Genomic DNA, 11,917 nt, shown 5'->3' on the forward strand with positions numbered 1-11,917 from the left:
TTGGACGAGGGCGGATGGCAGTCGTGACGGAGGCGGGGTCTCTGAACGAGGACCGGGGAACCAGAAGAAAAATAAACGATCACAGCGTCGTAGCTAAAATGAAACACACACACACACACACACACACACACACACACACACACACACACACACACACACACACACTTGCAGGCTCCATGTGTATTTAAAGTTGCGTGCTTCGTCTGCATGAATCTCCTCCGGCTGTCCACACGATGGCGCTGCTCCATCTGCACACCTTTGTTTGCACCTGTGCCCGTAACGTGCTGAAGTGGGCGGAGCCTCTGTGGGCGGAGCCTCTCCGGACATTGGTCAGTGGACTTTGTGATGTTTCGCTCTCCCACGTCACCCAATTTTAGTTTTTCTCTTTCTGTGGAACAACGACTTTTCAACACTTCTCTACCCATAATCCTGAGCTGCTGTTGCTATGGAGACGAGTCGTCGTGAGCCGTGGACGGTCGGAGGCGATCCAGAAGCAGATTCGTTGCGCTCGTTAATTTGGGAAGCAACTTGTTCTGGGAAGGGAGAAAAAGCACTTTGTAAAGAACATGTTGGAGTTTTGGACTGATGCTGGAGGAAGCAGGTGGAGGAAGCAGGTGGAGGAAGCAGGAGGAGGAAGCAGGTGGAGGAAGCAGGTGGAGGAAGCAGGAGGAGGAAGCAGGTGGATGAAGCAGCTGGAGGGAGCAGGTGGAGGAAGCAGGTGGGAGGGAGCAGCTGGAGGAAGCAGGTGGAGGGAGCAGCTGGAGGGAGCAGGTGGAGGAAGCAGGTGGAGGGAGCAGGTGGAGGGAGCAGCTGGAGGAAGCAGCTGGAGGGAGCAGGTGGAGGGAGCAGGTGGAGGGAGCAGGTGGAGGGAGCAGGTGGAGGAAGCAGGTGGAGGAAGCAGCTGGAGGAAGCAGGTGGAGGGAGCAGGTGGAGGGAGCAGGTGGAGGGAGCAGGTGGAGGAAGTGGCGCGGCGGCGGACAGGAAGTGACGAGCGTCAGTTTGGCGCCCTGCTGCTCTCGTCTCCACGTGAAGCACATCCAACCCACAACCTGTTTTTATCACGTCTGAACACACGACGGCTGCAAAACCTCCAGCCTTCCACCAATCAGCAGCCTTCTGAGGTGTAAGCCCCGCCCCCAGACGGTTTGAAACTTCACTGTCAGATCAAGTCGTAGCTCCTTCGGTAAAAACTGTCATCTTAATCCTCTGTGGTTCCTCCAGATCTCTAAAGTCAACAACTTCAGCGGACCAATCCCCTGCTGGCAAAAGATTAAGCCCCGCCCCCAAAACCTTCAGGACCGTTCAGATCGCAACCAATGAGAAGTAGTTTGGTTCAAAGGATAACCTCAATTCTTATCGCAGATTTGTAAGTCGACACCAGGAAGTTGGTCACAATGACGGCAAACAGTCCATCGAAGAATTCCACCAATCAGCAGCTTCCTGAGTGATAAGCCCCGCCCACAAGCTTCCAGAGGTTTGATATCGTTTTAAAAGAAGCTAGAAACTGTCCACTCAGTTAAACTGTGGTTCTTCCTGTTTACGCTGCGAGGCTGTGTGTCAACCTGCGGAGCCGTCGACCAATCAGCAGCCTGCAGAGCTGCAAGCCCCGCCCCCAACCGCCTCCCCTGGCACTGGAACCGCTTCCACAGACTCCGTCTCTCCTTCAGAAGCCTTTTTAAAAACCTGTTCAATTGTAATAAATATTAGAGGTGAAACACGTCAGACAGCGAGAAGAAAGTCGTGAACCGGAGAGATTATGAATAATCTGAGATTATTCAGGTTTATGGAACCTCATGAGACGCGAGTCGACCAGCTGATCGACAAAGAGATTAAAGATGTTCCCCGACGCCGCTGCCGGACTTTAAAACCCACGAAAGACACTGATGTCCTCTTTAAAATGCACTTAAGACTATTTAATGCCAAAACTTCCCCCGAAGAGAAGCTTCTTCCAGCGCGGCAGCCTGGAGCTTTTTTAAAGTATATATATATAAATATATATATATATATATGTCTATCTGCTGCCCCCTGACAGGTGAGGCGGGTACTGCAGGAGAAATGAAAGCAGACGGGACATTGAAGATGTGAAGAGATTGTTGAATTGTGTTGATTTTGTCCTTCCAGCTCCATATTTGTGTGCTGGTGTGAATCCGCTGGTTACCATAGCGATGAGAACCTGCACGGTTCTCAGAGTCCAGACCGTCCAAACCTTCTCTTCCTGACTGGACCTTTTTCAAAACAGAAAACCTTTTTCTTTCATCCATTCCCAATGTAATCTGATTACTCCTGCAGTTTCAGATTCTGTTTCAAGTGAAACGCATCTTTTTTTTTTCAGTTTTTCTTTATTTCTGAGAAGAAGAAAAAATCTCGTTTCCATGGTAACGGCAGAAACACTGACCACAATGCCATCTTTTTTTTTACTGTCGTCTTCCCGTTACCACGGAGACGCAGCGTTTTCAGAACGTCGGAGTTTCCTGTGACGCTGAACGCCGTTGTCATGGAAACGGACCCAAAACAACGGCGTGTTTGCGTCTTCACTCGAAGTTGTCGTCACGTAAACGTCATCAGATGGTCGACCGGCGGTCCGGCGGCGGCGCGGCGCCCTGCCTGCAGCGTCTCTGGGTTTCTGGACGTGAACTGAAGGTTTCGGGCGACTCGAGAACCGTCGCCGGACGCCGCTGATCGGCGCCTTCCCGGTGACACTGGGCGGCGAAGCAGCGGCGTGAAGGTCGGCGTTCACACTGACGACGACGATGTTTGTTTTCCTTGGTTTTTCTTTGGGATGTAAAAAGTCGCGGACAGGAAGTGGAACCCGGACGGACCCGAGCCTGAACCTCCGTCTGGTTCCATGGAAGGAAAGACTTGAGTTGTTCTTCATCTTCGTGGTATTTCTGTCTCTACAAAAACCTTTTGGACAAAGTGTTTTGATAGTGAAAAAAAAAAGCCGATATTCTGAATATTCTGATTATTATTATTGTGGCTGAACTGAAAATGACTTGTTGTTGGATATTTCTGTGTTTCTGGGTCGTCGTTGATGTTTGCTTGATGCAAGAAGAAAACAAAGTTTTTTTGTAAATATAATTTATTCTCCCGTGACCCCCGGTGGTCACGCGACGGTGTAAAGGTTAAAGGTCACATTCGCATGGCTCGGCGGCGGCGGCGGCGGCCATGTTGGCGCCACAGTTTCCATTGACAGGTTAAAGAAGCACTCTGACATTTGAAGTCCTCCGTCGCCTCCTCCGCCACGCGACGCTTCACCTGGACGGTTAGCCTAGCTTAGCACAAAGACCGGAAACAAAGTGAATCTGACCGCGGATGAATTGAAAAGTTTCGCTTTGCAGGAAACGAGTGGCGTTGAAGTCGGCGAGCTGAAGGTCTCCTCTCACGAAGCACAAACAACGTGACGATGATGATGTCCTAACAAAGTATGAGAGCAGTCAGAAGGCTAGCGCCAATGCTAACAGCGTTTGTTGTCTGATTAGCCTAGCTTTGCACAAATGCTATCGCTAAACAGTTGATTTTAGCGGGAAACACGAAGACGGTTTCTGATCAATCAAGAAAAGCTGCTGGAAAGTCTGGGGGACGTGAAAACAAAGGAGTTAGCTCTGATGCTAACTGTTGCTAACGATCCAGAGTGGATTGCTCCGGGGCGACGGAGCTTCGGAACATAAAGTTCTTCTGCAGCCTGATCATGGCAACAGTTTTCAAAGTAAATTTAAGTTAAACGCTAACTGAGATGCTAACAGTTGGTGGACGGGTTTCGCTATCAGAATATTTTCCTGAAAACGTTCAGCTAGCGGTCGGCTGCTAACGTGGCTACCGGGGCCCTGGGGGCTTCACACTCTACCCAAGAACACCGTTTTACATAAATAGTGAAGAACAACATTGAGAACGTTCAAATCCACAAGAACATTTTGCGAATCGGCAGAAAGTGAAGCTAGAAGATGGACGTTGAAGCTAAATAGCTAAAGATGGTTCTGAGGATATTTTGTCTTGTGGTTCGGAGGAGGGCACGTTTAAAGACCAAGACGTCTGAGGGTTGACGACAAGAACCTGCAAGACCTGTTGAAAAGTGGTTTCCACGTTTCCACATATGAACGTTTAAACAACCTGTGCTAAGCGACTCGACTCGCGGTTTTCCTGGTTCCTTGTGCTAAGCTAGGCTAAACGTGTGACGGCGGACAGAGAGTTGAGGCGTGAGAAACGTCCGGCCGCCACTAAAGGTTCTGAGAAGACGATTCTTCAAAATGTGGAAGTCTTTCTTTAACGTCTACCTCACTCCGCCGCTAACTGCTACTCCGCCGCTAACTGCTACTCCGTCGCTAACTGCTACTCCGTCGCTAACTGGTGCTCCGGCGGAGCGGCTCTGGGTTTTCCCGCGCGTTCTTAGCATGTTCTTAGCGTGAAGCGGTGGGAATGGAGGGAAATGTCCAGTAGCTCCGCCTTCATCAGTCACTGGCATGGAGAAAAGTAAACGCTTCACTTCTTTTGTTCTTTAGTTTTACTTTAGCTGATGTTCATCGTTGCCAAAGAGTCTTGGTGACTGGTCCTGGTTCTGGTCCTGGTTCAGTACAAACTGGTTCTGACTGGTCCCAACCGTTTCCCACTGACCTCTGCTGGTTTGGACCAGATCAGACTGGTCCTGACTTCATGGTCCACATAGATCCCTGCTCTTCTGTGAACCAGTTCTGACGGGATCGGACCGGTTCTGGTGGCTCCAGACTCAAACTGGATCTGACTGAGACTTACAGTTCCAGACTCATCCATGCCTGTCCTGACTGGTGTGTGTGTGTGTGTGTGTGTGTGTGTGTGTGTGTGTGTGTGTGTGTGTGTGTGTGTGTGTGTGTGTGTGTGTGTGTGTGTGTGTGTGTGCGCGTGTGTGTGCGCGTGTGTGTGTGTGTGTGTGTGTGTGTGTGTGTGTGTGTGTGTGTGTGTCCAGTAGCACTTTCATGGTCTTGTACCAAAGCTCAAAATGTTCAAGACTCTTAAATATTAAAACACAGTGAAGTCATGAGAACTGACATGGCAGTAAGTTATGTCTGGTTAGTTATGTCTGGTTAGTTTGGGCTGGTTAGTTTGGGCTGGTTAGCAGGCGTTGTGTCAGCTGGTTTGGACTGAAGCGTCTCGATGATGTAAAATGTGCTTCAGTGTTCCTGGTTTGTCTTGAAGACGTCAGTTGTTCCTCTACGACTCGCTGGTCAACCTGCTCTGGTTCACCTCTTCTTCTTCTGTTACCTTTTATTGTAGCTGCTCTCCAGTTATGGTCAAACATCACCTGCTCAGAGGAACGCCTGCAACTACCAGGCTATAACCAGTTACAATCGGCTATAACCAGTTACAACCGGCTATAACCAGTTACAACCAGTTACAGCCAGTTATAACAGCTACAACCGGCTATAACCAGTTACAGCCAGTTATAACCAGTTACAGCCAGTTACAACCAGTTACAGCCAGTTATAACCAGTTACAACCGGTTATAACCAGTTACAACCGGCTATAACCAGTTACAACCGGTTACAGCCAGTTTATAACCAGTTACAACCGTTATAACCAGTTACAACCGGCTATAACCAGTTACAACCGTTATAACCAGTTACAGCCATTTATAACCAGTTACAATCGGCTATAACCAGTTACAGCCAGTTGCAACCAGTTACAACCGGTTATAACCAGTTACAACCGGCTATAACCAGTTACAACCGGTTATAACCAGTTACAACTGGTTATAACTAGTTACAGCGAGTTACGGCCAGTTGCAACCAGTTCTAACCAGTTAAAACTAGTTCTAGCAGACAGAACTAACTAGTTGTTGGCTGTTAACCAGTCACAATGAGCTTCAAACAACTAAAGTCACGTATTGCAGGTGAAAAATGTCTTGATAGTTCTATCTAGTTTAACCAGCTAGTCAAAGATGGTTACCAACACATTCCGTTATTTCTTGCTGGTTAGAGTGGGTTACAAGCACTGAACCAGTTCCAGCTGATTCTACTAAGTTAGCTGGTTGAAGCGTGTTAAGCAGTGAACGTTCTACAGACTCACATGCAGAACGTTTGGAACCGCCAGACGCAGGACTAGTTAAGCCGGTGACCCCCAGCCCAGCGCTGGTTCTGACTGGTTTCAGCTGGATCTCGTGGTCCGGATCTTCTGCCTTCCTCCTCCTGGGTCCTGGTCCAGCACTTCGCTCTGCAGACTCTCTGCTGGTTCCTCACTTTGATCCCGAGCCGACGGTTCTCTTGTTGTTTGTAGAACCAGGTTTAGAACCCGGTGACCGGCGCTGCTGTGTGAGTCTGCTCCGGGCCGCACGTCAATCAATAGCTGATGGCAGGTCATCAAATAACCCCCCCACCCCCCCCCCCCCCCCGGTGCCCCATCAAGCCCCGTGTCAGAAAACAAGGTGACAAATGTTATAAATGAGATTATAAATGAAAATTAAAAACATTGAAAAATGTCTCCTTGCTCTTCAATCTGACTGAAACAAAGTGAGTTTACTTCCGGTCTAGAAGGACGAGGACAGCAGAGGAACCACAGAGGAACATCAGAGGAACCACAGAGGAACATCAGAGGAACCACAGAGGAACATCAGAGGAACCACAGAGGAACATCAGAGAACCACAGAGGAACCACAGAGGGAACATCAGAGGAACATCAGAGGAAACATCAGAGGAACATCAGAGGAACATCAGAGGAACCACAGAGGAACATCGGCGCTTTTTGATTTATAACAGTAAAAGTTGTTAGAAGTTAATTGTATTATTAGATGTTCTTATGAATATTTGTATGTGGATATTTATGCTATGATATGTTGATTAACATTTCTAATTAACCAACAAATAATTTTTTGTATTTGTTTTGGTATTGGGATTATAATAATAATAATAATAATAATAATAATAATAATAATAATAACAATAGACATTAAACAAAAACGGAATAAAACTCGATTAGAAACAAGAGAATCAGGATCAGATGTTTAAAGTCCTGCAATAATTCTCTCAAGTAGAAATTCTACTTTAAAACTTTTGAAGTTTGAACCATTTGAAGTGTTTTCATCAGTGACGTCACACCCTGCGCATGATGCAGCGCCGTGCCACCGAACGCCCCGCCCCCTTCCTCTGCTCTCATTGGACTGACGCGCCGTCACTCTGAAGTCTTCCGATTGGCTGACGTCACCGGGGATTCCCGCTCCCCCTCTCAACCCCCCCCCTTTCCGTAAGGGACGAAAAAACAAGATGGCCACCAAAGCCCCGTAGGACAGTAGGGGGCGGTAGAGGACAGGTGAGGGACAGTAGGGGGCGGTAGAGGACAGGTGAGGACAGTAGGGGGCGGTAGAGGACAGGAGAGGACAGTAGGGGGCGGTAGAGGACAGAGGGGGAGAGGACAGGTGAGGACAGTAGGGGGCGGTAGAGGACAGGTGAGGACAGTAGGGGGCGGTAGAGACAGGTGAGGACAGTAGGGGGCGGTAGAGGACAGGAGAGGACAGGTGAGGACAGTAGGGGGCGGTAGAGGACAGGTGAGGACAGGTACACCTGGAGAGTAGGGGGCGGTAGAGGACAGATACGGGTGTCTAGTCCATCACAGATATAGAAAGACCCTCCCCCCCCCCCTCTCCTCCCCTCCTCCCCCTCCTCCCCCACCCCCCCCCCCCCCCCCCTCCTCCCCCCCCCCCCCCCCCTCCAGACTTTGATCCTCGGTTCCTGTCAGCAGATAAATCGTCTCTTGTTTTCAGGCACTTTTCCTTCAGCCTCAGTAGAAAATGTCCTCCGTGATCCCGGACCGCATCCAGACCTCGGGCCCGGACCCGGACCGGGACCCGGACCCGGACCGGTACGGGGACCCGGACCCGGACCGGGAGGCCGGAGTCCTGCAGCCGCAGACCGTCTTCGTCATCCTGGACTCGGCTGAAACTCTCAATGTGGTCCGGTGAGTGCGGAAGTGGTCTGGAGGTTCTGGTTTCTGGAGGTTCTGGTTTCTGGAGGTTCTGGTTTCTGGAGGTTCTGGAGGTTCTGGGTTCTGGAGGTTCTGGTTCAGAGGACTCCGCTCCTGAAGTCACGTTAAAGCGGCTGAACATGAACCATGAAAAGCCCAGAAATCCTGCGTCAGCAGCAATAAATGGACGCCACAGTGACGCCGAGTCCGAGTCTTCGTCTCTGCGGACGAAGACTCGGTCCTCGGACGTGTTTCTGTCCCGCGTTCGTGTCCCTCGAAGAGTCAAACCTCTAAATCCCGACGTTTCCTGGTGAAGTCTGGTGAACCGAGGCTCCCGCCGGCGGCTCCCGCCAGAGTCCGTCCAGGAACCCGCTGGTTTAACTGCTGATCGCCTCTCAGAACCTGATCGATCGGCGGTTCATCGATCGATCGCCTCTCAGAACCTGATCGATCAGCGGTTCATCGATTACTCACCTCACGTTATGAAACACACTCCAGCTGGGATTACGCTGATGCTGTAAATATGAACACAATATGCGCTAAAACAGGCACGGAGCTGTTTAAATGCGATGCCGTATTGATTAGCAAACTCTTACAAGTAACATAGAAGCTATTCCGTCTTATTTTAGATACGAGTCGGTTTCATGAGATAACATTTTGTCTAAATTTGTCTAAATCTTCCACGGAGTCCGGCTCGCCCGTGCCGCTGGAAGCCTCGCGCACCAGACTCCGTTTAAAAAACGCTGTATTTTAAATCGACTGCGCTTCCTGGTGGCAGACTGAACGAATCGAAAGCAGCAAAGTCGATCTGTCGTTCAGTCGGAGACGTTTTCTGACAAATTCCCCCTGGAATAATACTGCCGACACTTCAAATAATACTTCCACTGTACATCAATCATGCAGATTTAAACAGCACAACCTATTGAATCGGTTTAGTTTCTGAGGACAGTTTGTTTCTACACGTGACTGCGTTCCAGAGGAGTCCAGGTGTTTGTGCTCTGGGAGCTTCACACACCAGGCTCCACACACAATCCTGTGTTTTCTCACTTTTCTGCCTCGTCCAGCCTTAAAAACGCTCACAGATCAACGTTTCCTCGTGTTCACAAGTCGTTCTGTCGTTGTGTCACATGTGTTTGTGTTTAATGTGTTTGTGTTTAATGTGTTTGTGTTTAATGTGTTTGTGTTTAATGTGTTTGTGTTTAATGTGTTTGTGTTTAATGTGTTTGTGTTTAATGTGTTTGTGTTTAATGTGTTTGTGTTTAATGTTCAGTGCTGAAGCGTCACATTCCTAAACACACACCCTCATCCTGCAGTCCAGAACCAGCCTGGACCGAAGCGGATCCTCTGGAACACTTTGATCTAAAGACGTTGTTTGGAAGAGCTTCAGTGAAAACGTTGTTTGGAAGTAGCAGAACATTTGTTCTTTCCTGCTGAATCGTCACGTTGGTGTTTAACTTGAACCGCGACACTGAAGCAGAACCTGGTTTAACAGGAATTCTGCCTCGAGACACTGAAGTGAGTCAAGTCATGAGAAGAAGTGTTTTTCAAAGCTAAAGAGAGAGAGAGAGCTTGTTTGTGGAGTCTGATGATGATGATGATGATGATGATGACGATGATGATGACGACGGTGGGAAGCTTGTTGTTGTGACGTTTGACCTCTGATCCTCTGAGCCTCTGATCCTCTTTGCTGTAATGACTCATCCTGCAACTGTTTATTTTCCCAGGAGAAACCAGGCAGACAGTCCCGTCTCGTCTTGTCCCGTCCCGTCCCGTCTCGTCTTGTCCCGTCCCGTCCCGTCCCGTCTCGTCCCGTCCCGTCTCGTCTCGTCTCGTCCCGTCCCGTCCCGTCCCGTCTCGTCTCGTCCCGTCCCGTCTCGTCTCGTCTCGTCCCGTCCCGTCCCGTCCCGTCCCGTCTCGTCTCGTCTCGTCCCGTCCCGTCTCGTCTCGTCTCGTCTCGTCCCGTCCCGTCCCGTCCCGTCCCGTCTCGTCTCGTCTCGTCTCGTCCCGTCTCGTCTCGTCCCGTCCCGTCCCGTCCCGTCCCGTCCCGTCCCGTCCCGTCTCGTCTCGTCCCGTCCCGTCCCGTCCCGTGTCATCTTGTCCCGTCTCGTCTCGTCTCGTCTCATCTTGTCCCGTCCCGTCTCGTCCCGTCCCGTCCCGTCCCGGTCTTGTCTCCATGTCCTCCACACTAACTTTCCCACGTCCCCGTCATCAACCAAGCTGATCCAGTCTTAGTGAGACGAGTTTCCCTCCAGACTGTTTAGTCAACAACAACGTTAATCCCACTGAGGACACGTGTCTTCAGGGACGTCTCACATGTTTGAAGTCTTTATTCTGTTTATGGTGGGAATTTATTATATTTATATATTAAGTTCTAACTGACAGCAGTGAGTGTCCTCGGCTGGACAGAGGACAGAGGACAGAAGACATAAGATAGATGACAGAAGACAGAATACAGAGGACAGAAGACATAAGATAGAAGACAGAGGACAGAAGACATAAGATAGAAGACAGATGACAGAATACAGAGGACAGAATACAGAAGACAGAGGACAGAAGACATAAGATAGATGACAGAGGACAGAAGACAGAGGACAGAAGACATAAGATAGATGACATAAGACAGAGGACAGAAGACATAAGACAGAGGACAGAGGACAGAAGACATAAGATAGAGGACATAAGACAGATGACAGAATACAGAGGACAGAAGACATAAGACAGAGGACATAAGATAGATGACATAAGACAGAGGACAGAAGACATAAGACAGAGGACAGAAGACAGAGGACAGAAGACATAAGATAGAGGACATAAGACAGATGACAGAATACAGAGGACAGAAGACATAAGATAGATGACAGAATACAGGGGACAGAAGACATAAGACAGAGGACATAAGACATAAGACAGAGGACAGAGGACAGAGGTGATGTCCAACATGCCGCTGCTCCTCAGTGACTCAGGACTGACGGACGTCTCTCCCTACAGAGACGTCTGGACCGAGACAGTCTCATGCCTCATAATACTTTACATGTACTTTTCTTTACTCCAGTACCTCAGTACTCCAGTACCTCAGTAGTCCAGTACCTCAGTACTCCAGTACCTCAGTACTCCAGTACCTCAGTAGTCCAGTACCTCAGTAGTCCAGTACCTCAGTACTCCAGTACCTCAGTAGTCCAGTACCTCAGTAGTCCAGTACCTCAGTACTCCAGTACCTCAGTAGTCCAGTACCTCAGTACTCCAGTACCTCAGTAGTCCAGTACCTCAGTAGTCCAGTACCTCAGTACTCCAGTACCTCAGTAGTCCAGTACCTCAGTACTCCAGTACCTCAGTAGTCCAGTACCTCAGTACTCCAGTACCTCAATACTCCAGTACCTCAGTACTCCAGTACCTCTGATCAATGTCTCCTGAGGACCGTCATCGGCTGCGTCTGTCTACGGTGATGCTCATTGGTCTGTTTCATCTTGGTGGACACTGCTGGTTGATTGGTTGGTCAGCTGGTTGATTGGTTGGTCAGCTGGTTGATTGGTCAGTCAGCTGGTTGATTGGTTGGTCAGCTGGTTGGTTGGTCAGTCAGCTGGTTGATTGGTTGGTCAGCTGGTTGATTGGTCAGTCAGCTGGTTGGTCAGTCAGCTGGTTGATTGGTCAGTCAGCTGGTTGGTTGGTCAGTCAGCTGGTTGATTGGTCAGGTCAGCTGGTTGGTCGGTCAGTCAGCTGGTTGGTTGGTCAGTCAGCTGGTTGATTGGTCAGTCAGCTGGTTGGTTGGTCAGTCAGCTGGTTGGTCGGTCAGTCAGCTGGTTGATTGGTTGGTCAGCTGGTTGGTTGGTTGGTCAGCTGGTTGATTGGTCAGTCAGCTGGTTGATTGGTTGGTCAGCTGGTTGATTGGTTGGTCAGCTGGTTGATTGGTCAGTCAGCTGGTTGATTGGTTGGTCAGCTGGTTGATTGGTTGGTCAGCTGGTTGATTGGTCAGTCAGCTGGTTGATTGGTTGGTCAG

General features: G+C 49.6%; 1 protein-coding gene across 2 annotated transcripts in view; it reads left to right on the forward strand.

Moving 5' to 3' along the window:
- Positions 1–7,692: 7,692 nt before the first annotated feature.
- tfe3a (transcription factor binding to IGHM enhancer 3a) overlaps positions 7,693–11,917 on the forward strand; it is a 26,353-nt gene continuing 22,128 nt past the window's right edge. For both annotated transcript variants that reach the window (XM_080521807.1, XM_080521808.1), the window contains exon 1: positions 7,693–7,917. In XM_080521807.1, the coding sequence (XP_080377933.1) occupies positions 7,751–7,917 (167 nt within the window). In that variant the 5' untranslated portion in view covers positions 7,693–7,750. The remainder of the gene's footprint in view (positions 7,918–11,917) is intronic.

Source organism: Blennius ocellaris, assembly GCF_963422515.1.
Source record: "Blennius ocellaris genome assembly, contig: SCAFFOLD_66, whole genome shotgun sequence".
Taxonomy (NCBI): domain Eukaryota; kingdom Metazoa; phylum Chordata; class Actinopteri; order Blenniiformes; family Blenniidae; genus Blennius; species Blennius ocellaris.